We start from the raw sequence: 23,922 nt of genomic DNA, 5'->3' as shown, positions 1-23,922 counted from the left end.
GGAGCCTGCTTCCCTTCCTCTCTCTCTGCCTGCCTCTCTGCCTACTTGTGATCTCTCTCTGTCAAATAAATAAATAAAATCTTAAAAAAAAAATAAAAAAAATAAAAAATAAAAAAGAAGTGGCTTTGGCCGGCCCTTTCTGGAACCCACAGCAACATGTACGTCAACTCTTGTGTCTGTTCATTATAACTCCATCATGGACCAGGGCATGTGGTCATGCATGTGGTCAGTGTGCATGGAGCACCTACCACATGTGTATCAGGCATGCTACTCAATCCTGAGAATCCAGAAAAAGAAGGCGTGGTCCTTATCTTCATGCACTCATGGTACAGTGGGGAGAACAGGTATAAACAGATCACTGCGATACAGGACAATGTGAGCCCTAACAGAAGTATGCACAGAGTTGTGGGAGGCGTACAGAATGCCAATTTGAAAGCCCTTTCTCACTCTTCAAAGATTCAGTGGTTTCAATCAGACTTTAGTCATTGGTGGTACGATGTCGTATTCTGCTTCCGTGACATTTAAACATACAGACATGTCACATACTCACGATTAATCAAGAATACTCGATGATGAACCACTTCAAATCCCCCTCCCCCCACCATGCCAGAGAACAGAACACTTTCTAAATTCATCAGAAAACAATTCCACTCACAATACTGTCCGAAAGAGTAAAATTCTTAGGGATAAGTTTAACAAAAGGAGGGCAAGCCTTTTATAAGCTGCGAAACATCGCTTAAAGGAATTGAAGATTTGAATAAATGGAGAAATAGTCCATGTTCATGGATCAGAAGACTTACTATTGTTGAGGTGTCCATCAATACACCCCCCCCAAATTGATCTAGAATTCATACGGAGCTACAAAGGATGCAGAAGAGTCAAAAAAAAAAAAAAAAGCCCACTTGAGAAAGAGGAATAAACGTGGAAGACTCACACTTCCTAATTGTAAGACTTTTTACAAAGCTACAGTAATCAAGATAGTGTGGTACTAGCGCAAGGATAGACATAGATCAATGGAATAGAATTGAAATTCCAAAAAATACACCCATATAGTTATGGTCAATTGATTCTTGACAAAAGCGCTGAGACATTTCCACAAGGAACGATAATACTCCCTAAATTCATCAAGCTGCCAAGAATTCATCGAAAAATATGGTCATAGATCACCTTCAGGGAGAGAGCAGGAATGGCAGGTGAAGGGAAGGTGGAGAAATCAAGCCTTGCTAAACCTCCTCCAATGTCACGTGGGTTGGGGGATGTTCCCCATGCTCCTTCTGCTCTGAATTTCAGGCAGAATGGAGTGGAAACCACATTGCAAAGAGGTTCTTAACCATTTACAAAGAAAACAGGAAGGGTGTAGGGTGGACTTCCGGGCCCCTGTATTTTTTTTGTCGGTTCTCTGTCTTCTAAGTTCGATGGGGTTCCTGCTTGACCACCTAGCCTTGACCAGTAGGGGTTTCTCTCCCTTGGGAATTTTAGATTGGGGAAAGTCATCATTTTGGCCAGATACTGAATGCTGTGTTCCACTCCAGACACCGGGAGATGCCCCCAACCAATCTTGGGCGAGTCCTTAGACTTGACCCAATGAGGCTCTGAGGAGGAGGGAGCTAGTTCCTTCTAAAGGAGTCAAGGGAATACTCAGCAGCTTCCTCCATAGCTGGATCTTCACGTCCCAGCCCGGGATTCAGTGTTGTGCACTGGTTGGAAGTGGGGCACTTGAATCACCCAACGCCTGGCTCTCAATCTCCTTCCTACTCCTTCCTAGCCGTTGGCCAGAACTGCCTCTCTGTACCTTGTTCACCAGTGAAATGGGAATGGGAGCTACTTTGTGGGCGGGTGTGTGTGTGACTGCACATTACACGAGTAATGTGTGCAAGAGTTGAGTACTGATGCCCAGTGAGAAGGCAATATGTTTTAGGTATAATAATAATAATAATAATAATTAATAATTTATTCTTATTCTTATGATTAGGATGGGAACTCTAACAGATCTCGGTTCCCTCACTCTACTTAGCTCAGCGTCAGTCAAAATCATGGCAGATGCTTCATGGAGACCCCACCAGGTGACACAGTGTGGGAAGCAGCAGATAGTGATGGCGTGGATGTAGACGGCATGACATGGGCCAATCAAGACCTCGTCACAGCACATAGGGTGCCACGGGTCCCAGGTGCTTGAAGGCTTCCTCCAGGTTCTGGTCTTTCTCAAAAACCCAGAAAGATGCAAATTCCACCCCAGAGCCTGATACAGCTAATTAGAGATAAAGATGCTAAGGTGCCCTCTAGGTTCACTTAAAGCTTTCAGAAACATCTGGAAGTCTGTTTATCATCTCAGAGGGTACCAGTCAGAACAGAAGAGAGACATTAAATCTGCCCCCAAACAAGGATTATGCTTGGTGAGTTCAGTTCCTTGTGGGATGAAACCTCTGGAGGCCCCTCCTTAGGGGTTACCATGGGACCATTCAGCAGATCGCTGATGCTGTTGGGAATCCCGGATGTCAAATGGGTATCATGTTGTTAGTTCAACTCCTTCCCTCTTCTGCCTCCCTGCACTCCAGCTCTGCATGTGACTTCCTACAATGAGATCTATCACAGCCTTCCCTCAAGTGCACTCTGTGGCATCAGTGCTCTGGGCAAAAAGGGTTCCATAGCTAAATGTTTAGGTCCGGATGAAAGAACATCAGTTAGATGTCTTTGTTGCAGGACTTTTCAGAACTTTTTTGATATGTTAATGTAATTTGTCCTCAAGTTACCTAACCTCAACTGTCCTCAATTTTCTGCTGGCCCCTTTGATTTTCTGAGCTTTCCTTTCTTCTGAGGACTTAGAATGTAACAGCCCCCAGCTGTTCTTTATTCTGTGCAGCCCAGAGTGGGTAGAGACCCCAGTGATCAGAGTGAGTCCCAAGTAGGGCCCAACTTGCCTCCGTCTCATCTTATTTCTTGCAGAAAGGAACCAGGGTAGAAGTGGAGGGTAAGTGACAGCTGGGGAGGGGGGTAACATTGATTGGTTGGCTGAGGGGAAGGGGGTTCCTTGGGGCGGCAGTGTTTTCAGAGGTGTGGTGGTGGCATCCTGAGCAACTTCCTTTCTTCTAGGATCTTCCCAAAGAGCTTGGTGGCCTCCATGGCACAGCCCCAGTGGATGGTGAGCCCGTAGCCTCCATGACCATAGTTGTGGATGATCTGGGAAAGGCAAGAGAGAAGGTAGCCAGGAGGGCCCTGGAAGACTCAGGAGCTCCCTGAAGAGTTCTGAGGAAAGCCAGAGGGCACCAGAGGGCATTTGAGTTCCCTGGCAGGATGGTGGGGCCCCAAGAACTCCAGTAAGGGGACTGTTTGGGGAGCTAGAGATCAACACCCTAGGCTTTCTTTTGCTTAGAAGATGGACCTGCTTTATACACTCAGCATGGGAAAAGTACAGTCACCTAGAACTTGAGGTCAGGGATTCCCTCCCCTAATCAAATTGTTTGAAGTTCCCTAAATCACCTTTCTTGTTTTCATCCTGCTCGGGAATGCCAAACCTCTTGTGTTAATAGATAGACTCTTCTACCCACCTCGGGAGGAAAGAAAAGCCAGGGCATCCTACAGTGGGTACTCTGGCTAGCATGCAAATTTGTCCCAGGGACAGAGGCAAGACCCCTGGGGCCTTTTTTAAAGCTAAAACCATCAGCAGGGAGTCTGAGTCCATATGTGACCCTTTGCTCTGTATGTGTGTACACAGGCATGCAAGCACATACACATCCCATATACACATATCACATACACAAAATTGTCCTACACACACAGACACACACACACACACCACATGCCCGGCATAAGGGAGGAAGGAGGACCTACACAAGGAGGATGGCATTCTTGTGGCAACCCCAGCTACCACCTGGTCAGGTCAGTTCCTTAAGCCAGGGCATCCTCTGCCATCTCATTAAGCCCCCTTCTTACCCCAGAAGAAGGAACATGAAAGAGGAACTCCAGAGAGCTGATGGAGCAGCCACAAAATGGACATCTGCAAAATGGCTCTAGAGTCAAGTTCAAACCACCTCCCAGCCATGCCCTTCACCAGTTGTCTGATTCAGCCAAATGATTTTGGGTCTTAGATCCCATTATCCTCACCTGAAGCGTGGGGAAGCAGTCCTTGCCCCAAAGAGCTGGAGGAAAGATTCAGTGAGGTCGTTGGACCACAGGCTTTGACAAACCGAGGTGCACTGTCCTCTCTGTAACCTTGAACAAGTCCCTTACCATCACTGAACCTCAGTTTCTTTACAGAGGAGGGGAGGTTAGCCAGCATTCTCCTGGTCTGCCAGTAGGCTATGTGAAGCTGGATGTCAGGCAAGACTGGAAATGCCAGAGACTATCAGGGGTAGGAAAGGACTTTGCTTTCCTTGCCAAGAGAGCATACCTCTGTGTTTAAAGATCCAAAGTGAAGCCGTTCTCTTTCTAGCCGAATTTGGGGGCGTACTGGCCGGAGGCCAGTAAATTCAGCAACAATTTTGGCATCCTGGAAAAAAAGGTGTTAAGAATTCATCTCTGGATTTTTTTTTTTTTTTTTTGCTGCTGCCATTTTTGGGTGATAGAGTTAGCTTTGGAGTCTCATTATCATCACCATCACTTTCATTAACCATCACTACCATTACCACCTTTATCAGCCACCAACATCATTATTGTCACTCTTACCACACCACTACCAGTTCTATCAATGACCCCATCTCCATCAACCACCAATACTAGCCACCACCATGATGTCAACAGTCCTGCCTGAATGAGCATGTTCATCACCATCAAAACCACCATGGTCATTGTCACCAACAGGCAAAGGAAAAAACTGAGATTTCAAAACACACTAATAGCAAACACTGAGATTTCTAGGACAAATGTATCTGCTCCTTGTGCAGACAAACTAAAAGTGTTTTTAGGGATGTCACCTCAAAAGACAGCAACTCTTAGTCAAGGATCGATAGGGGTCACCAGCTCACAGTAGGACTTCCTTGTGCATTATCAAATTCTAGTAAATTTCACAGTCCCTTGCTGGAATAAATCTGCCCAGTTATCCCAGGGGCAGTGTCTTCCCATCCTCAAGGGGCCTCATGATCAAGCTGCCAAGACCCTGGTCTAGGGTACTGATACCCCTCCCCGCCTTACCTTCAGTGTGGGCTCCAGTCTGCAGCAGCCTTCCCAGATGGTATTGTGGTCCTGGATGTTGTTTACCTCACTCCAATTCCCCAGCTGGAAGATGCCTCCCAGGGTCACTGCCTGCATCCTAGGTAAAAGTGACGAGGGTCAATGACGAAGGGACATGTAGCCTTTGAGGTGAATGGGGGCCATTGCTATGTTCACCCTTCCAGCCATCTCTACCTAAATCCCCATGACCATCTGCATTGTCATCCTTGCTAACACCACCATCAACACCATTGCAATTGCCACTGTCATCAGCACCCGCCACCATCTCCACTGTCACCATTAATATCACTGTCAACCTCATCATCTCTTCCAATGCACAGCATGGTGACTATAGTTAACAATACTGTATTACATACTTGAAAATTGCTAAGAGAGTGAATTTTTTTTTAAGATTTTATTATTTACTTGACAGAGATCATAAGTAGGCAGAGAGGCAGTCAGAGGTGGGGGGGATTCAGGATCCCCGCTGAGCAGAGAACCTGATGCAGGTCTTGATTCCAGGACCCCGGACCATGACCTGAGCAGAAGGCAGAGGCTTTAACCCACTGAGCCACCCAAGCGCCCCAAGAGAGTGAATCTCAAATGTTCTCACTGCACACAGGGAAATCATAATTACGTGACATGATAGATGTCTTAGCTAATCTTATTGTGGTAATCATCCCACAATATATACATATATCAAATTGTCACGTACGTTGTAAATGTTCACCATTTGTCAATTATATCTTACTGAAACTGGAAAAAATGTCATCTATGTCAACAACATCATCTTCACAACTGCCTTCTTTGCTACCATGAATATGTCATCACCATCAACCCCATTCACCATTTCCACCACCAGCATTCATGTTGCCATTGATAATGTCACCTCTGCAACACCACTAACATTCCCATGAAGATAGCACAGCCCCACTTAACATTAATGTCCCAGTCAACATGAATTAACATCGCCTTTGAGTTTGTCATCTCCACTATACATCATCATTGATGGCATCTTCTCAGTCAGCACCAGATACTGTCTCCACTCCCAATCACTGCCATCATCATCGACCTCCTCAACAACACCACGCCACCCCATTAATGTTAGCATTCTACCATCCTTGTCCCAATCACCACCCCTGTGAACTTTCCCAACAATGACAGTACTATCTCCACTATCACCACTATCTCGATGACATTGTCATCCCATCAACATGGCCATCATCTTCACTAACATCCCCTCTCCCATTAATACCATCATCACCAACAACCCAGATCCCTATTCCCACCACACTCCTGTTATTTCTGTTCACATCTTCCAATGTCATTGCCCTCACACCCACTACCATTGTCTCCAGGATCACCACTCCTGTTGTCCAAAAGCGTATTCAAGATGGAGTCCAGTTAAGGCTGAGTCCTGCCTTTCCAGGGATTTAATGGCTCAACCTCACTTAGAAAACATTGGAAGAAAAAAACCTGAAGGGACTAAGCAAAGGGCCTAGGGTGGGCAGCATGGAGAGGGCATGAAGGTGTCCCTTCTTCTGCCCTAAGATGTCAGATTCTTACCCTGGGATGATGTATGGGGACTGGTAGATGCCTTTCTCTGGGTCATGGGTGAGAATAAAGTGCTTCATCCAAGGGGCATCCACCTGTTGATTGAGGGCAGACAAGTCACATTAGAGGAGTTGGATCACTGGGCTTCCCTGCCCTGCTCCCGTCTGCCTAGATGTTCTGACAAGTGTGGCAAAACCCATTCCTCAGCACTCCACTGACCCCTGTGCTCCAAGTCTGCACTGACTGCTTGCCCTTGCAGGAAGAGCCATCCCTGGTCCCTGAAATATCACACATTCTCACTTACATAACCACAGAAAAGCCCAGCACACATGAACAATATGCATACACATCAGCCCACATCAGGAACACACCAACACTCACACAGGCACACATATACACACATGTCCACAAATGGGCATCCTTCACACACAGGCACACATACACAGTGAAGGGCAATGTGGGATGATGTTTATAAGACACAGGCTCTTAAACCAGGTTGCCAGGGTATCAACCCCAATTCCACAACCCACTGCCATGAGAACTTGTGCATGTTACTTAATTCCTCTGTACCTCAGTTTTCCCATCTGTAAAATAGCAATGGCTATATGATAGACCTCATCTCAAAGGGTTCTGGTAAGGATGAAATTAATAACACAATAAAGTGCTCACACCTGTACCTGGCACTTAATAAACACTCCAAAATTGTTTGCTCTTTTTATTGTAATACAGGAATATGCAACTCCTACATAGATACAAACACATACATGCATGCTTTGCTATATTATGAAGAAAAAAAAACCCAAAAGAGAATGTTTGGAGGGGTTATGTTGGTCCTTCTTATTTCTTTAATATGTCAATTGCCCTAAATCTGTGAGGCTCCTCTAACAGATGTCCCCAACACATCCTCTATTTTCAGAGAGGAAATAAACAGGCAGCTACAATCTTTCTGTCAAGAAAATCAGCAGGTTCCATCCCTCATCTTCACACTCACCTTAATAATTTGTCCCCGGCCTGGCTTCAGTAGAGGGTCTGGCTGCAATGCCCCAGCACACACCCCGGTACAGTTGACAATCACATCAGCACCGTCTCTTGCTACCTGGCAGCAATGAACAGAGCAGGTGGCATGGGAGGGGGGGGAGGGCCCTGGTATCCCCTGCCCCCTCCTTCCCTCCACCCTTCACCCTGCAGCTCTCTGCCCCCTATGGAACAGCAGGGAGGGGACTCAATGAGGAATATAAGGAACAGACTCCAGATCTCCACTCCACCCACTTACCTGCTCTGTGACCTCAGAAATGTCCCATCACCTCCTCAAGGCTCATCTGCCTTCCCTATTAAGTAGGGCTGGTAATATCTGTTCTTAGGCTGTGTGAGGATCCAGTGTGACCCTGGATGTGAAAGTGTTCAGGAAGGAGGACTGTGGAGTGGGGGAAAGCTTCTTGGGACTTCCCAGAAGAAGTCAGATGCAGAGATAGTTCTCTTCCTCCTTCTGACTCCTTTTTATTTCATTCTCTTGCCTTCTGCTCTGCTGAGGCATTTTCAGAAGGCATGTGGTAACCCCAGGCTCTGTGCAGGTGTAGGATACTTGACAGTTCAAGGGTATATAGCATGATGGGCACCCAACCCCCCAGACCAGTGCCAGGGACTCCCCTCACAGGGCAGTCATGGGACATACACATTACAAGGCACTATTGTCATTCAAGAGACAGTAGTTGCTACAATGGACTATGAGCTTCTTGGGAATAAGGGCTGTGTCTTAGTCAACCATGTATCCCAAGTGCCCATTAGGACTCAACCTGGAGTACATAGTCATATATAATGCTAGTAGCTGTATTTACCAACACCTTCACATGCCAAGCACATTCTAGGTGCTAGGATTGAGTGAAGTCTTGCAACAAAGCTCCTGGTGTTGAGCCAGTGCCTGATGGTGATAGCTGCTACTATCATTGTTATTGATGATGGTGTCACTCTGGAACCAAGTCATCTAAGAGCCTTGACTTTGCAGAAACATTAACTCTGATTTATGTAGGAGGCAACCAAGTATCTGGAACTCAAGAGTGGAGTGCAGCTGATACTGGTAAGAGGCAGCTAGCTCTCTAGCACAAAAACCCATGGAGGCTCAGAGGTAGATTAGCCCCTAATGTCCACCACTATCTTACCATCCCTTTGTTCTAGCCACCAACATCAAGACAGAATGCTTGAGTCTCTGTGAGTTGAAGAAAGGCCTGGAGACAAGAACAGGCCTCAAGGGGACCCTGGGAGTCTGACCAGGGGGCCCCCAACCCAGCAACAGGAAGCAGAGGCCTCCCCTCTTCACCTTTCTCCCACATCCAGCCCCTTCCAGCCCTTCAACTCACCTCCTCAAAAGACTCTACCTTCCGGTGGAAGAATTTCACTCCCCTCTCAGTTAACCTGGGGGGATCAGACACATCAAAAAGCCCAGTATTCAGTTCTTTGTCCCATCTCTCCAAGAAGATGGCATGGTGGGTGTTCCCTCAAAGAACCTTCTGTGGATGTTAGTCCCACAGGATACTCCTTGAGAAAATGGCTGTGTAGTCAGATCAGATCAATTCATAAGCACCTTGATGGACTAGTGGTCCATGAAATGTCCCTGAGATGGCCCAAGACCCTCGTCAAGCAGATGGAGATGGGAGAAGAGCTTTGGTGAAGGTCGTACAGTGAGTTAATGGTGGGATTGGGACTTAGACCCAGACCGCTTAGTTCAAAACTCTTCTCACTACCACCACATTGCTTCTTTGTACCATCAAAGAGAATGAGATGCAGGGTGGAGGAGGGGCAGAGTTGGACCAATGCTAAAAACCCTTTTGTCAGAAGCAAGGAATGAGGAGGAAGGTGGGCTGGGGACATCCACCCCTCCCTCAAAATGTCCCAGAGGAAAAATAACTGTCATTTTTAGAAATGTAGGAGAAACATGAAAAGAACAGGAAGTAAATCCTATGAAAGGTGAAGCATAACTCCAGGACTATTTCCTAAAGATAGAAAAAGTGAGGTTTTTAGTTTAGTTAGAGGCTAGATAGGAGTCACAAGTACCCTAATGTTAGGAGAAATAACTATGATTTAGTGCAATGATTCCCAAACCTGGCTGATAATTAGAATCACTAAGGGAACTTCTTAAAACACAATTTTCTAAGCCCCACCCCAGAGGATCTGATTCAATAGATATAAAGTGGGGTCCTGAAATCTGCATTTCTAAAACTCTCCTCAGGTCATTTGACAAAAGCTGCAATCCACTCTAGATTTTTTTTTAAATCTTAATAAAATAGTAAAACATAGGAAATATATGGAATCTTCCTTAATACTAATGTAAATATAAATATGTCTCTCAAGATAGTGTTTGCTAATTTAGAACACTGCAGGATTTCTATTAACATCATGAACCAGACAGAGACAACCACTATCCCCTGTATTAGTTAACATTTTTCTGGAGGTAGTGGCCACAGCAGTTAGATAAGAAAAAAAAAAAGAGGTATAAAAAATAAAAGATAACTTATGTTTTGCAAATGATTTAAATATGTCTGGAAAACTTAAGAGAATCCATTTAAAACAATTACACAAACACTATGGATTTTGGTGAGGTCAATAATAAATATTACACGTCAAGAGCTGCCCAGGTGGTTCTGATGCCCAATCAGATATGGAAACCATGGTTTAGTACACAGAGGTGATCAGAATCAATGATAGCTCCCACCAAGACTGAGCTTTCCTTTAACATTTGGGGTTTGTAAATATAAGAACAAAAACAAATCCCATGAACAATTGTCCGTAGACACCCTGGTCCTTGGGAGGTGCTTTCCTTAAACCAAAGTTGAAATTCTCACCTTTCAGTCAGCCATGGTAGATACCTCCTCCCCTCCACAATCAAGCTTGTGTTGAACCAGCCATAGCTAGAGTCAAAACCAGGCAAGAGAGGTGATAAAGAATCAGAATCAGAACAATATTCAGACTTTCAAAGGGAGGTGGGAGGAGTCTCACTTTGGGGGACCCCCAAGTGTAGAGCCAGGACCACTGAGTGAAGTTCAAATGAGGACTGGTTTTCAGTGCAAAGAAAATTTTTTTTATCAGAAAACCCATCTCTGACATTGGGGTGTGCACATGGAGACTGGATATGCATTCTTAGAGGGGATTCAGGTATGGGGTGGGGTGAGGGGAGGGCCAAAGAGACATCAGGCTGCAAGAGAAAGAATAGAGGTGTCTGGAGTCACACAGACTGGGTTGGAATCCCATTTTGGTTGCTTGGTTGTGTGACCTTGGGATGTCAGCTTCTCTGTAGCTCAGTTTCTTCATCTACAAAAGAGGGTAGTGACATGGAGCTTCTGGGCTTCAGATCTGTGACTCCATATCCCCCACCATCTTAGCCCAGGCCCTGTTGGGTGGGTAGCTTCTCCAAAGGAGCTGGACAGAGCAGCAGGAGTCCAATATACCAGTGGCTTTTGGCTTCGGATGGGACAGAAAACTTGGTGCCTCCATCTTCTGCTGCTTTCTGGGCAGATCTGTCTGAATCATGGGACCACAGCCCCTTTGCCCCTGACAACAACCTCACCTATAATCAGGGAACATGTCTAACTCTCTGCCGGTCAGCTTCCGAAATCCCAGAACTGTGTCCTTCCAGGAAGGATCCTGCCAAGGGAAGAGAGGGGGAGGCACAGAGATGAGTGGGAGTGAATTGAAAGTTGTCCAATGTGTACCATGTGTAAGGTGCCTTTCCAAGTATGTTACTTATACCTATCCATTTAATATCCCCACCAATTCATTGAGATATATACTATTCTTATCTCCATTTTCACAGATGGGCCAGCTGAGACTTAAAGAGGTTAAGCAACTTGTCTAAAGTCACACCGTTAATAAAAAATGGAGCTGAACCAACACAGTCTGGCTTCAGAGTCCATGGTCTTAACCATGATCCTATATGAAGGAAGGGTAAGGTGAGAATAAGGCTGAGGGCAAGTGATAGGGTAAGAGTCAGAAATAGGACAGAAACCACTGACAGTGAGGGTTATACCAAGGGTGAGGGTGGGAGGCAGCAGAGCATAGAATCAGACAACCTGGTGGAGTTTTGGGCCTCCCCACAGACCACCTTGAATTCTCTGAGACTTCCATTTTTCTTGTCTGTATCATGGAGTTAATAATCACTCTTGGTCCCACGGAAGAGAACAGATAATATGGGTGATGCCCGTCGCCCAGTGCTAAACATTGACTCAGCCTTAGAGAGCTGGCCTGGGTTTCTGGACGCCCAGCCAAAACCATCTCCTCCAAGCAACTTGAGAACATCCCCCAAGGCTGTGTCCTTCTTAGCTCATTGGGCACCATGGGGTCCCAGACAACCTGGGTTCAAATCCCAGGTCGATCATGTAAGAGATTCGTGACTTGAGGAAGTTACTCCATTTCTCTGAGCTTCTGTTTCCTCATTGTACAAAGAGGCTAATGATAACACTTTTGATTAATTATGAGAATTAAACAAGTTACTAGTTGAAAAGTAGTTAGCACAGGGCCTGGTACAAAGTAAGGCTCCTGTGCCATGATGAGTGTTTTATTCTCTTTTGGTGGAAAGTCCTGGCATCTCCAGGGGCCCAGGCAACCTTGTGACTTCAGCATGAAATCACCACCAGTATACGACGTGTCTGGATTTGCCTCAACCAAAGGCTAGTTCCCCTGGTTCATCAGAAAATTCTTTGGTCTCTGCCAATTTAAGGACAAAATCAGAACCAAAAATAATTTTAAAGCAGAAATAGAATTTAAAGGAAAACTGATTTGAATGTAAGAGGCTGTCATCTACAAGACTCAAAGTACTCCCTAGAGTTGGGCTTCCAGCTCTGGTCTGTGATCAAGGATGCCTCACTCACCGGAAAAGCTTCACGGAAGAGGTTGTAGCCTGAGATTAGGGCCAGGCCCATGTTTGCAGCGTTGGGAGAATGGATGTGGCTCAGGAGATAGTCGAATGTTTGCCGGTTCCAATGCCTGGAAGGATCCCGCAGATTCTCGGTCACCTAATACCCCGAGCTGGATGAGAAATCTCTTAGGGTTGGCTTGCATTGGGATTGTGACCAGGCTGGTGGGGATAGGTCAAAATTCAGAAACCCACCACGTTCCCTTCTGCAATATCTCAAATGCTTAGGGTCTTCCCTATCCCCAGACTTTCTAGTAGTTTTCCCCATTGATAGGAAAGAGAAGGTAGGAAGCAAGGGATGGTCCAGCACAACCATTTGGAGCCCACCTCAGCCTTGGGATTATGTAGCTGCAAGTTTAAATGATGGCTTGGGCCCGCTTTGAGATCTGTCCCATAATTCAGGCTCACTCCAAGCACTCCCCTCTCCATATAAATGCCAGCAGGAGACCTTAGCTTGCTGCTCCTGAACACTTTCCTCCTCCTCTTCCTGGGCACAGAACCTGGCTACGTCTCCTCGGCTCCCAGGCAGCCGGGTGTGGTCACGTGACTGCACTCCACCCAATGGACCCTAAGACTGCACACGTCATCTTCATGCTGTATTCCTTCCAAAACCAAAGCCTAGTGACATCAGAAGGTATGATGACACAGGTACTGTGGCCACATGAGAAGCCACAGAGGAGGACAGCAGAGCTGTGAGATGCAAGGAACCAGGGCCCCTGAATTGCCACCCACTGGTCAGGAACGTCAGTTCTAGAATTTATGGGAGAATGTAACTTCTGTTTGAGTCTTTACACACTTGGGGATTCTTTCCTGAAGCAGTCAGCAGTTTGCAGTTTCTAAACAGACAAAATAACCTTTGCTACACCTGGTCATCCACCAACCCAAACATCCACCTGGAGGATCCTCAGAAAGTTAAAACTAGCATTACCCTATGATCCGGCAATCACACTACTGGGTATTTACCTAAAGAATACAAAAACACTAATTCAAACGGATACATGCATCCCGTTCATAGCAGCATTATTGGCAATAGCCAAGATACGGAAGCAGCCCAAGCATCCGTCAATTGATGAATGGATAAAGATGTGGTCTATATATACAATGGACTACTGCTCAGCCATAAAAGAGAATGAAATCTTGCCATGTGCAACGACATGGACAGAGCTAGAGAGGACAATGCTAAGTGAAATAAGGGAAAGACAAATGCCCTATGATCTCACTCCTCTGTGGAATTAAAGAAACAAAACAACTGAGCAAAGGGGAAAAGAGAAAAAGAGAGACTCTCAACTGTAGAGAACAAAGTGATGGTTCCCAGAGAGGAGGTGGGTGGGGGGTGCAGGGAAATAGGTGATGGGGATGAAGGAAAACACTCGTGGCAAGCACCAGGCATTCAATCCATGTAGTGCACACCTGAAACTAATGTAACACTGTATGTTACCTAACTGGAACTAAAGTAAACACATTTAAAAATTGTTAAATAAAAATTGTCACAGGCGTCTGGGTGGCTTAGTAGGTTAAGCCTCTGCCTCCAGCTCAGGTCATGATCTCAGAGTCCTGGGATCAAGCCCCACATCGGGCTCTCTGCTCAGCAGGGAGCCTGCTTCCCCCTTCCCCTCTGCCTGCCTCTCTGCCTACTTGTGATCTCTCTCTCTGTTAAATAAAGAAATAAAAAATCTTAAAAAAAAAATGATTGTCGCAATGGGCAAATTCAGGGGAGATACATTTCTAAGCTGTTAAATACAGCCGAGAGACTATTAGAAATGGCAATTGGAATGAGTTCAAATAAACCGAAAGATCTTTTTACGAATTCATATATGGAAAAAAAATACATCTCCAAGGGCAAAATTGCCCCCTACTGTACCCAGTATCAAGGACTTTAGTGCATTTTGTCCTTCTTTGTAATTATTGCTGGGATTCGAAGGGCTCTGTCTCCTTTTTTTCTTTTTTTTAGATTTTTTTTTTTAATTTGAGAGAGAAATGAGAGAGAGAACAAGGAGGGGCAGCGGCAGAGGGAGAGGGAGAAGCAGACCCCCCACTGAGCAGAGAGCCCAGGACCCTGAGCTGAAGGCAGCTTCCTAAATGACTGAGCCACCCATGTGCCCCCAAAGGGCTCTGTTTCCTATTATCCCCTGGGGAAATCAGATGAAAATGACCTTTAAATAAGTAAACTAGGAAAAAATATCCCAGTATTCCTGACCCATCCATGCACATGGCATCCACAGCCACCCAGTTTATGGGAGGCATGGAGGAAAGCCTCCATTCATCTAGCACATAGTAGGGCTTACTATTTAGTAGTATTTTCTTCTAAGCCTTGACAAGGCACTTTTTCTTTTTTTTTTTTTATGTTATTTTTTTCAGTGTTCCAAGATTCATTGTTTATGCACCACACCGAGTACTCCATGCAATACGTGCCCTCCTTAATACCCACCACCAGGCTCACCCAACCTTCCACCCACCTTTCCTCCAAAACCCTCAGTTTATTTCTCGAAGTCCACTGTCTTTCTTGGTTCATCTCCCCCTCCGATTTCTCCCAAATCACTTCTCCTCTCCTTCACCCAATGTTCTCTGTGTTATTCCTTATGCTCTACAAATAAACAAAACCATATGATAATTGACGCTCTCTGCTTGACTTATTTCACTCAGCAGAATCTCCTCCAGTCCGGTCCACGTTGAAAAAAACGTTGGGTATTCATCCTTTCTGATGGAGCCATAATACTCCATAGTGTATATGGACCACATCTTCCTTATCCATTCATCCGTTGAAGGGCATCTTGGCTCTTTCCACAGTTTGGCGACTGTGGCCATTGCTGCTATGCATATTGGGGTACAGATGGCCCTTCTTTTCACTACATCTGTATCTTTGTATCTAAATACCCAGTAGCGCAATGGCAGGGTCATAGGGAAGCTCTATTTTTATTTTTATTTTTTTATTTTTTTTTAAAGATTTTATTTATTTATTTGACAGAGAGAAATCACAAGTAGGCAGAGAGGCAGGCAGAGAGAGAGGAGGAAGCAGGCTCCCTGCTGAGCAGAGAGCCCAAGGCGGGACTCGATCCCAGGACTCCGAGATCATGACCTGAGCCGAAGGCAGCGGCTTAACCCACTGAGCCACCCAGGCGCCCCTTGGGGAAGCTCTATTTTTAATTTCTCAAGGAATGTCCACACTGTTTTCCAAAGTGGCTGCACCAACTTGCATTCCCAACAAGGAGCTTGTTCTTGCTGATGGGAACCCTGAGAGGGAGCGTCCCCTCTTCGAATTCAGCCCCTCCACTTCCCCGGGCCGCCCTCTGGGACCCTCACTCACACTTCCTGTGGGTTGCTGGGGTCTGAGAGGTAGGCCTGACAGAGGCCAGCAGCCACGTCGCTGTTGGTGAATGGGGTGAAGCGGTCCGCATAGACCCTCACATCCAGCGACGGCAGGACCGAATGGTAATGCTCGTGGATGCACAGGGCAGTGGAGAGCCCAACGACACCTGCTCCAATCACCACCACGCGCATCGTGCCAGCCTGCAGGGAGGAAAGTTTGCAGTGTGCCATCACCACCATCGCGGCCATCCCCTGAAAGCTTAGAAAGTGCTAGACACCGCCAAGCGCTTCTACACCTGATCCTCCTACTGACCCTCAGAAACAGAAAAATGGAATCACAGAGAGGCAAAGCAACTTGCCCAAGGTCACACAGTGGGTAAGTGAAGCAGCTGTGGTTGGGGAGCCTTGCCCAAAGACCTTGCCCCAAGCCAGGAATGTAACTAGGACCGGAGAGAGTTTTCTGACCAGCTGCCCACTGAGGGGTAGCAGCGAGGACCATGAGCTCCAGCTTCAACGCTGCCTCAACTCTGCCACCTACTGGCCATTGGCTTTGGGCAGGATGCTCATGAGCCTTCACCTTGTGGGAAACGGTGGGAAAAAGGACTCATGCCTTGGAGAAGAGATGGGACTTTTAACTAGATGGCCAGTGTGAAAACCTCAACATAGTGTCAAGTGCAAAAGAAGATGTTTACTGACATTTGTGGAGCACCTACTGCGTGCAACCCCAGTGCTGAGTGCTTCTCCCCACGTCCTTAGGAGGCTGGGGCTGGTGTTATTGGCCCCATTGTTCAGATGAGGAAAAAGAGGCTCAGAGAGGTGAAGTAAGTTACCTGAGGTCACACAGCCAGTAAGAGATGCTGCTGGGATTTCATTTCAATTCAAGAAAACTCAATGTCCACGTAGGGCACACCTACTATGTGCCAAGCTTGGAGCAATTGGGTGCAGGTCTGACTTATAGAACTCAGGTCTTCCAGCACACCCACTCAGGGAACGCCTCGGTGGCTGGGCTGGCTGGGTCCTCAGAAGTTGAAAAGGCCTAGCAGCTTTTGACCTTGAAGCTGCTTGGGCCCTGCACGGCAGGGAAATACCCTGTGGGCTCCTGCTGAGGCAGAACAAGAGGACTTTTTATGCCCGGAAGGGCCAAATTCAACTTTCCCTCCTCTACACTCACAGCCCTCTTCCCACAGACCGAGCCTCCTGGCAACCCAGTGGCCCTGAACGGCAGGACATTCTCAATATGGCCTAGTTTTATAAAAGGGGAAAACGGCTCCAGCCCACAAGAACTGGACTCCGTTGGGGTTTCAGCAGCCAAGTTGGAGATAAAACCAGGAAACGGAAAGGGATTGCTCATTGTCCTTCCAGCTGCGACGCTTGGTTGCAGGGGCAGACCCTCTCAAGGACCCCTAGGCTCCTCCCATCCCTCCTCCCCACTACTTTGACTTAAGAGATTCAATATCCTCTTCTGTAAACTAAGAGTGACCTTGACCTCACAGGGTCACCCTGAAAATGAATCCACCAGCCTGGCGGAAGTTTCTGGTGTGGCCCTTGGCACAGAGTAGGCCCTCAGTATGTAGTGGCCTCCTTCTGTCCCACGGCCTCTTGAAGATAACAAGGGAAAGAACACCGAGGGAAGGAGAAGAGGAAGAAGGGAGAATCAAACCGGCTTCACTTCTTACTCTCTGTGCGGCCTTGACCAAGTTACTTCCCCTCTCTGGGCCTTCTGATTCTCTCTATGAAACTCCGGAGAGTTGACCACTTTTGTGCATTAACAGTAAGAAGGCAAGAATAGAGGGCTTTCCTGTAATTTCCAAATACCCCGAATGAATCCCGGAGGCGGTAGTAACAGCCCAGGCTGGGGGTCAGACATACGCAGGTTCATAGCCTGGCATCTGGTCCACACCAGCTGTGTGTCCCTGGGCAAGTCACTTAACTCAACTGAGTGAGGGTGACCAATCTCCTCCATGTCTCAGGACTGAGGATGTTCCCAGGACGTGAACTCTGAGAGAGAAAACCAGGGGAGTCCTGGGGCAAACAGGGCTGAGTTGGTCATCCTCACTGAGGACTTTTAAGGGTTAACAAAGCTTCCTGCCCATTGTCTCCCTACCAGAGTATCAGCTCCAGGAGGACAGGGCATTTCTTTTTTAAGGTTTATTTATTTATTTGAGAGAGAGAGAGAGAGAGTGCACAAGTTCGTGGGGGCGGGGGGAGTACCGAGGGAGAGAAGCTCAAGCAGATGCCCTGCTGAGCCCAGGGCCTGACACGGGGCTCGATCTCACAACCCATGAGGTCATGATCTGAGCTGAAACCAAGAGTCAGACGCTTAACCAACTGGACCCTGAGCGGGGTTTTTTATGTACTGCCCTATCCCCAGGGCCTAGAATAGTGTCCTGCCTGTAGCAGGGATGAATGAATGAATGAATGAATGATTCAAGGTTTTATGAGGCTCAAAAGAGAAAATACTGGTTAAGCACTGGGAAGCTCATAAATTACCACGCTTGATTTTCACCATCCCAGTTCACAGGTGAGGGAGCCAAGGGCAGAGAGAGAAAGCTAAGTTATTTGAGGTCATAACAAGGGTTGGAGGAAAAGTGGGGTGTGAACCCCACTCTGCCTTTTCCAGGGCCCGAGTTTTTGTTGTTGTTGTTGTTGTTGTTTTCCATTCTCATGCCACTAGAAAACCAGCAAAGGATGGAGAAAAAGAAGCTGCTTCTATAGGGGAGGTTGTGAGGGATGAAGAAAGCGTGAAAACCCTCCAGAGGTTTCTGGGCAGGGAGAAAGAGGCCTCGGACCGAAGCAAAGCAGGCACACCGCCTGTCTTTCAATAACCAGGCTGGTCAGGTGTGTCAAAGCCTCTGGTTAGGAGCAGGAGCACGTGCGGAAGAGAAGAGCTTGGGGGACGCCCAGAACAACATCTGGAACCAAATGGCCAATACGAACAGGGACAAGTCACAGCGTGGGACTCAGTTTCTCCAGCACATAAAGTTCTAAAGATGAGTTAGACATTGTCATGCAGACTGTGAAACTGAGGTCCGGAAAAGCGGAGGGACTCAACCAAAATTATGCATTTGTGATAAAAGGGTTTGTGTAGTCTTGGGATGAAAAAGTCTCCATAGGTTGAATCAGGAAAAGAAGGGGCCATACAGAGACGGCAGTAAGCCTGCTAACACGTTCCAGTCACTGCACTAAGAACTTTACGTGCTTTTATCTGCTTTCATCCTCTGACAGACCTCGGGGTTATCATTATGCCCATTTTCCAGATGAAGCAAGTGAGGCTCAGACACCCGCGAGCAGCAGAGCCCGTGTCCCTAAACACCACCAAGAGAAGCTGGCAAATCACACTATTTGAAAAAACATCCGAGAGCTAAGCAGGTGAACATAAAAAGACAGTATTTCAGGGTCCTGCGTTGAAAGAACCCATACCATACAACGTGCGTGCGAATTCTTAGTGTGTTGCTAGTAGGCACAGACTCGAGAAGGAGGAATGTGTTTCCAAAAGCCAATCATCTTCAGCTGCGCGAATCTAATCTGATGCTGATTAGAGCAAATTGTGCGTATGCATTAAAGCACACTATAAACGCGTGACGTTCTTCCACGAAGCAGAAGCCGAGCTGTAGGATCGGACAGATCCAGCCTCCGGTTAAAATCATTCATGCATGTGGATCATGAACTTGGGGACTGGCATGCCCACGGCTCGACTGCTAGGTCCGCCATTTCTCGCTGTTGCTGGCGTTCCTGTTAGTGTGGCTTCTCCTGTGTCTTATGCCATTACTTCAATCAAGCATGCTCAGGGTGGGGAAGGGGTACGTCCAGGAAGATGCCGAGGTTCCCACATTTATCTGCATGTGTGTGTCATTATAATGTCTCCGTCAGCGTGGGGCGGGAGGGGAATTTTGGGTGTCTGCCCCTCACCACGCACATGTAGGTTCAGTACAGATGGTCCTCTTGCTTCCTCCTCTCAACTGCTCTGGGAGGTTTTACAGACGTGGGGCTGAGATTCGGGGAGAGGAAGTCACTCTGCCAAAGTCACACAGCCAGTGCGGGACAGCACTGGGACCTGGACCCTGCTCTGGGCTTTCCACACCGTGCTAGGTAACTATTAGCCAACAGGCAGTAAGTGGGCACCTGACGCTTTCTGCTTGCTTTTTAGTCTCGCATTTGTTTGCTTATAACCTCCCTTGTCCCTCAAAAAGAATTTAGGGCAGCTTGTGCCTTTGATTGCTATTTGCGTATAGCAAAAAAAAAAAAAAAAAAAAAAAAAAAGGAGACTTGTTACCAAAAAATCGGGCGAGATATTTGACTGAACTAAATCAGGTTGTCCCATACGGCTACTTCTTCTGCCGCTGATATTTTCACAATTTACCTTTAAAAGGAACAGATTCAATAAATGCTTGACAAGCAGGCTACCGGTCCCCTGTCCCCAAATAATAATGACCATTTACTGAGTACTTGCTACATGCCCAGTTCTGTGCTAAGCTCTTTCTGTTCATCACCTCTTTTGATATTCAGACTAGCCCTATAAGAGGTGATTATGATCCTTGTCTTCCAGAGGAGAAGGAGATCTGGAGAGGTGAAGGCACCTGCCTAGCCACAGAGCTGTCGCCTGCCTTAGGCTCTGACATGGAGCCTTCTCCTTGGCGCTGGGAGGACTTTGAGTCCCGGGGCACCGCCACCCCCACTCACCTGGACTTCCAGACTTCTGAAGAGACAGCTGCTGTAGACGCAGGATCTTATCTCCTGAGGGGAGCCTCCTGATTCTGGGGCGTCCTGTCCTCAGCCCTCTGCCCGCCAACTGGGACTGGAGCTCAGGGTCAAAATCTGGAGTTACGGACAGGGCACAGCAAGGGGCGGGGCTTGGCACTGTGCTGCTCACAGGCTGGGAGACCTCCCCTCCCCCCCCTTCCTTCTGGTCCCTGAAAAGTTGCCTGACTTTTCTGGCTGATCCCAAGCCCCTGGGGACAGCCCTCGGGGGAAGGAGGGCGAGAGGGCTGATGGGGACAAGGAGGTCTGTCTCTCGAGCCAGCTGGAGACGATCTTTTCTTCCCTCTTCCTGCTGCCACCCTGGGGGAAGGGAGGGTTGTTCTCTGGGCCACTATGGGCCTGGCAGCCTGGCAGCCCTGTGGGGAGGCCACAGATACAGGACAGGGCCTCCAGCAGCCAGCCTAATGCCATTCTTGGATGCTGGATGCCTGAGGCCAAGGAGAGACTCAAGGCAACGCCTGTTTGGGCCATAAGGATGCGTGGCTCTTTGCTGCCGTATCCCAGAGACACGGGCGGCAGAACTCCAGGTCCCTCCTCTGCCAGGGCTAGACGTGGAGTTGTGATTATTGGAGCCAAAGGATTACCAGGCGCCTACTGTGTGGATGGGGAGACTGAGGCCCGGAGACAGAGACTAACCAGCCCCAAGTCAGGCATCCTTTGGGTCAGCTTTGAAGATCCAGCCTCCACTTCCCTGTCTTTAGCATCATCAAATAAACAAGTGAGGATAAAATAAGAAAACGCATAGAAAAAACTTAGTGCATGGTATTTTTCAATAATAACTTTAATTTTTAAATTTTAGATTTTTTCTTTATTTGACAGAGATAGAGAAAGAGCAAGCACAAGCAGCGGGAGCAGGGGAGGGAGAAGCAGGCTCCCCACTGAGTAGGGAGTCTGATGCGGGGCTCCATCCCAGGACCCCAAGACCATGACCTGAGCCAAAGGCAGACACCCAACCAACGGAGCCACCCAGGTGTCCCTTTTTTAATAATAATTTTTTAAAAGATGGAGTGAACTTTACATTTTACTCTACATATTTCTATTTCATTTGAATTTTTAAAATAATAGTCATGTATCACTTTCATATCACATGACCTTGTGTCCCTAATTCCTTGTGCCCCTAGTTCATCATGGGAATATTTAAAATTAACAGTTAATTTAAAGTTAACAGAAATTCATCAGATAGCTTCATGTGCCCCCCAACTCTTAACCCAGCAACGATGTATATCTTATAAATTTCAGTATGCCAGTTTTATGTATTATTTTTTTTAAAGGGTTTCTTTTTAAGTTATCTCTACACAGGGCTCGAACTCCTAACCCTGAGATCTAGAGTCCTGTTCTCCGCCAACTGAGCCGGCCAGGAACACCATGATGTGACAGTTTTAAATACTTTGCCTGGATTATCTCATTAAAAAAAAGTTTATTTATGTTTTTATTTGAGGAGAGTGTTCACAAGCAAGAGCACGAGCTGGGGGTCGGGAGCAGAGGAAGAGGAAGACAGAGAGGCAGACTCCTCACTGAGTAGGGAGCATGATACTGGGCTCGATCCCAGGACCCCAGGACCATGACCCAAGCCAAAAGCAAACACTTAATGGACTGAGCCATCCCAGGTGTTCTGGATTATCTCATTTAATCTCACAACAGCCCTATACACTAGGGGTTATTATGATCAGCCCTCCCTTCAGTTAAAAAACTTGTTCCCCATGTCCACTCATGCTAGATACACAATTATCCCCATACCCAGGAACCCCGAGTCTTACACACATCCCTAAGAGAAATTAAAACATGCCTCAACCAAAAAGCTTGTACAAGAACATTCACAGCCCAAAAGTGAAAACAACTCAAATTATCTATCAGCTGGAGAATGAATGAAACCAGTGGTGGAGTTTTCGCACAATTCCCACCATGGAATATTACACAGCGATGAAAAAGTCAAATGTTGGGGCGCCTGGGTGGCTCAGTGGGTTAAGCCGCTGCCTTCAGCTCAGGTCATGATCCCAGGTCCTGGGTTTGAGCCCCACATCGGGCTTTCTGCTCAGCAGGGAGCCTGCTTCCTCCTCTCTCTCTGCCTGCCTCTCTGCCTACTTGTGATTTCTCTCTGTCAAATAAATAAATAAAATCTTAAAAAAAAAAAAAAAGTCAAATGTTGCCACATGCAACAGCCCAGAGGAATGCCATAGTTGCTCTGTTGAGTGGAAGAAGCCATACAGTGGAGGAAACCCATACAGCATGCTTCCGTATTTGTGAAATACAAGAAAAAGGCAAAACAAATTAATGGTCATAGAGGATATAGGAAGATCGATTGCCTCTGGGGGAGGCACTGAGGAGAACGGGGCACAAAGACATCTTCTGAGAGGCTGGAAATGTGCTCCTTAATAAGTTGGTGGTTACAGGAATATGTATACATAAAAATTCATACGGTTGCACATTTAAAATTAAGATCAATTAGAAGAGGGGGGTGGGACATCTGGGTGGCTCAGTGGGTTGGTCCGCTGTCTTTGGCTCCGGTCATAGTCCCAGGGTCCTGGGATCGAGTCCCGCATTGGGCTCCTTGCTCAGCAGGGAGCCTGCTTCTCTCTCTGCCTCTGCCTGACACTCTGCCTGCTTGTGCTCTCTCTCTCTCTGACAAATAAATAAATAAAATCTTTAGAAGTGGCGGGGAGGGAGAGAGTGAAAGAAAGAAGGAAAGAAGTCCCACAGACTGGGTATAGGGCTCACGTGATCTCAGTGATCATTAAGGCCCTTAAGAATCTACTCTAAATCCCCAAAGCTCGCTGCTTGTGCTGGTAGAAGCTTCCCAAAGAGGCCCCCAAAAGGACCTCTGGAGGCAATTTCTGTACATTTGGGTGGAGCTCTGGGAGTCAAAGATCCTTCTGTTCCAGTGGCTGGTTGACAAACAGCGTGACCTCGGAGCAGCTCTGAACCACTCTTGGTTAAGGCGAAAGAATCATTCACCAAGAGAATCCCCTGCGGGAGGCAGAATTCTGCATCCCACAGGGAATTTGAGGTGGGGCAGGTGAAGCTGTAGAACAAGTTAGCGCATAGCTGCTCTCCCTCAGAGAAACTGAAGTTTTACTTTAACTTTTCTAAGTATGAAGATCATCAGAACCTCTGTAAACGTGTATGACACTGGAGGGGTAAAGAAGAAAGGGCTTATCACCTGCCACCAATCCCACCACTAGTAAATAGGGGCTGTTAATGTCTGATGAATAAGGGTGCCTGGGTGGCTCAGTGGGTTAAAGCCTCTGCCTTCCACTCAG

The 23,922-nt window shown here is 47.0% G+C and overlaps 1 protein-coding gene across 3 annotated transcripts; it reads right to left on the bottom strand.

Annotated features, from left to right (window-relative positions):
• Nucleotides 1-1,936: 1,936 nt before the first annotated feature.
• Nucleotides 1,937-20,723, bottom strand: DAO (D-amino acid oxidase). Of its 3 annotated transcripts, none has more exons than XM_047697819.1 (12): nt 20,588-20,723; nt 16,738-17,009; nt 15,906-16,108; nt 12,558-12,672; nt 11,258-11,334; nt 10,536-10,601; nt 9,054-9,108; nt 7,691-7,795; nt 6,712-6,794; nt 5,128-5,245; nt 4,388-4,486; nt 1,937-3,177 (listed from the first exon to the last, which is right to left on the bottom strand). In XM_047697819.1, the coding sequence occupies exons 3-12, from the start codon at nt 16,097-16,099 to the stop codon at nt 3,046-3,048; spliced, it is 1,044 nt and encodes a 347-aa protein (XP_047553775.1). In that variant the 5' UTR covers nt 16,100-16,108; nt 16,738-17,009; nt 20,588-20,723; the 3' UTR covers nt 1,937-3,045. The 3 variants fall into 3 exon arrangements, with proteins under 3 accessions (XP_047553775.1, XP_047553776.1, XP_047553774.1); XM_047697820.1 differs by having other exon boundaries at nt 16,738-17,006; XM_047697818.1 differs by lacking the exon at nt 16,738-17,009 and having other exon boundaries at nt 20,588-20,722.
• Between the last annotated feature and the right edge of the window lie 3,199 nt (nt 20,724-23,922).

Source organism: Lutra lutra, chromosome 12, assembly GCF_902655055.1.
Source record: "Lutra lutra chromosome 12, mLutLut1.2, whole genome shotgun sequence".
In the NCBI taxonomy this organism is placed as follows: Eukaryota; Metazoa; Chordata; class Mammalia; order Carnivora; family Mustelidae; genus Lutra; species Lutra lutra.
This window is presented reverse-complemented; position numbering and strand designations above follow the sequence as displayed.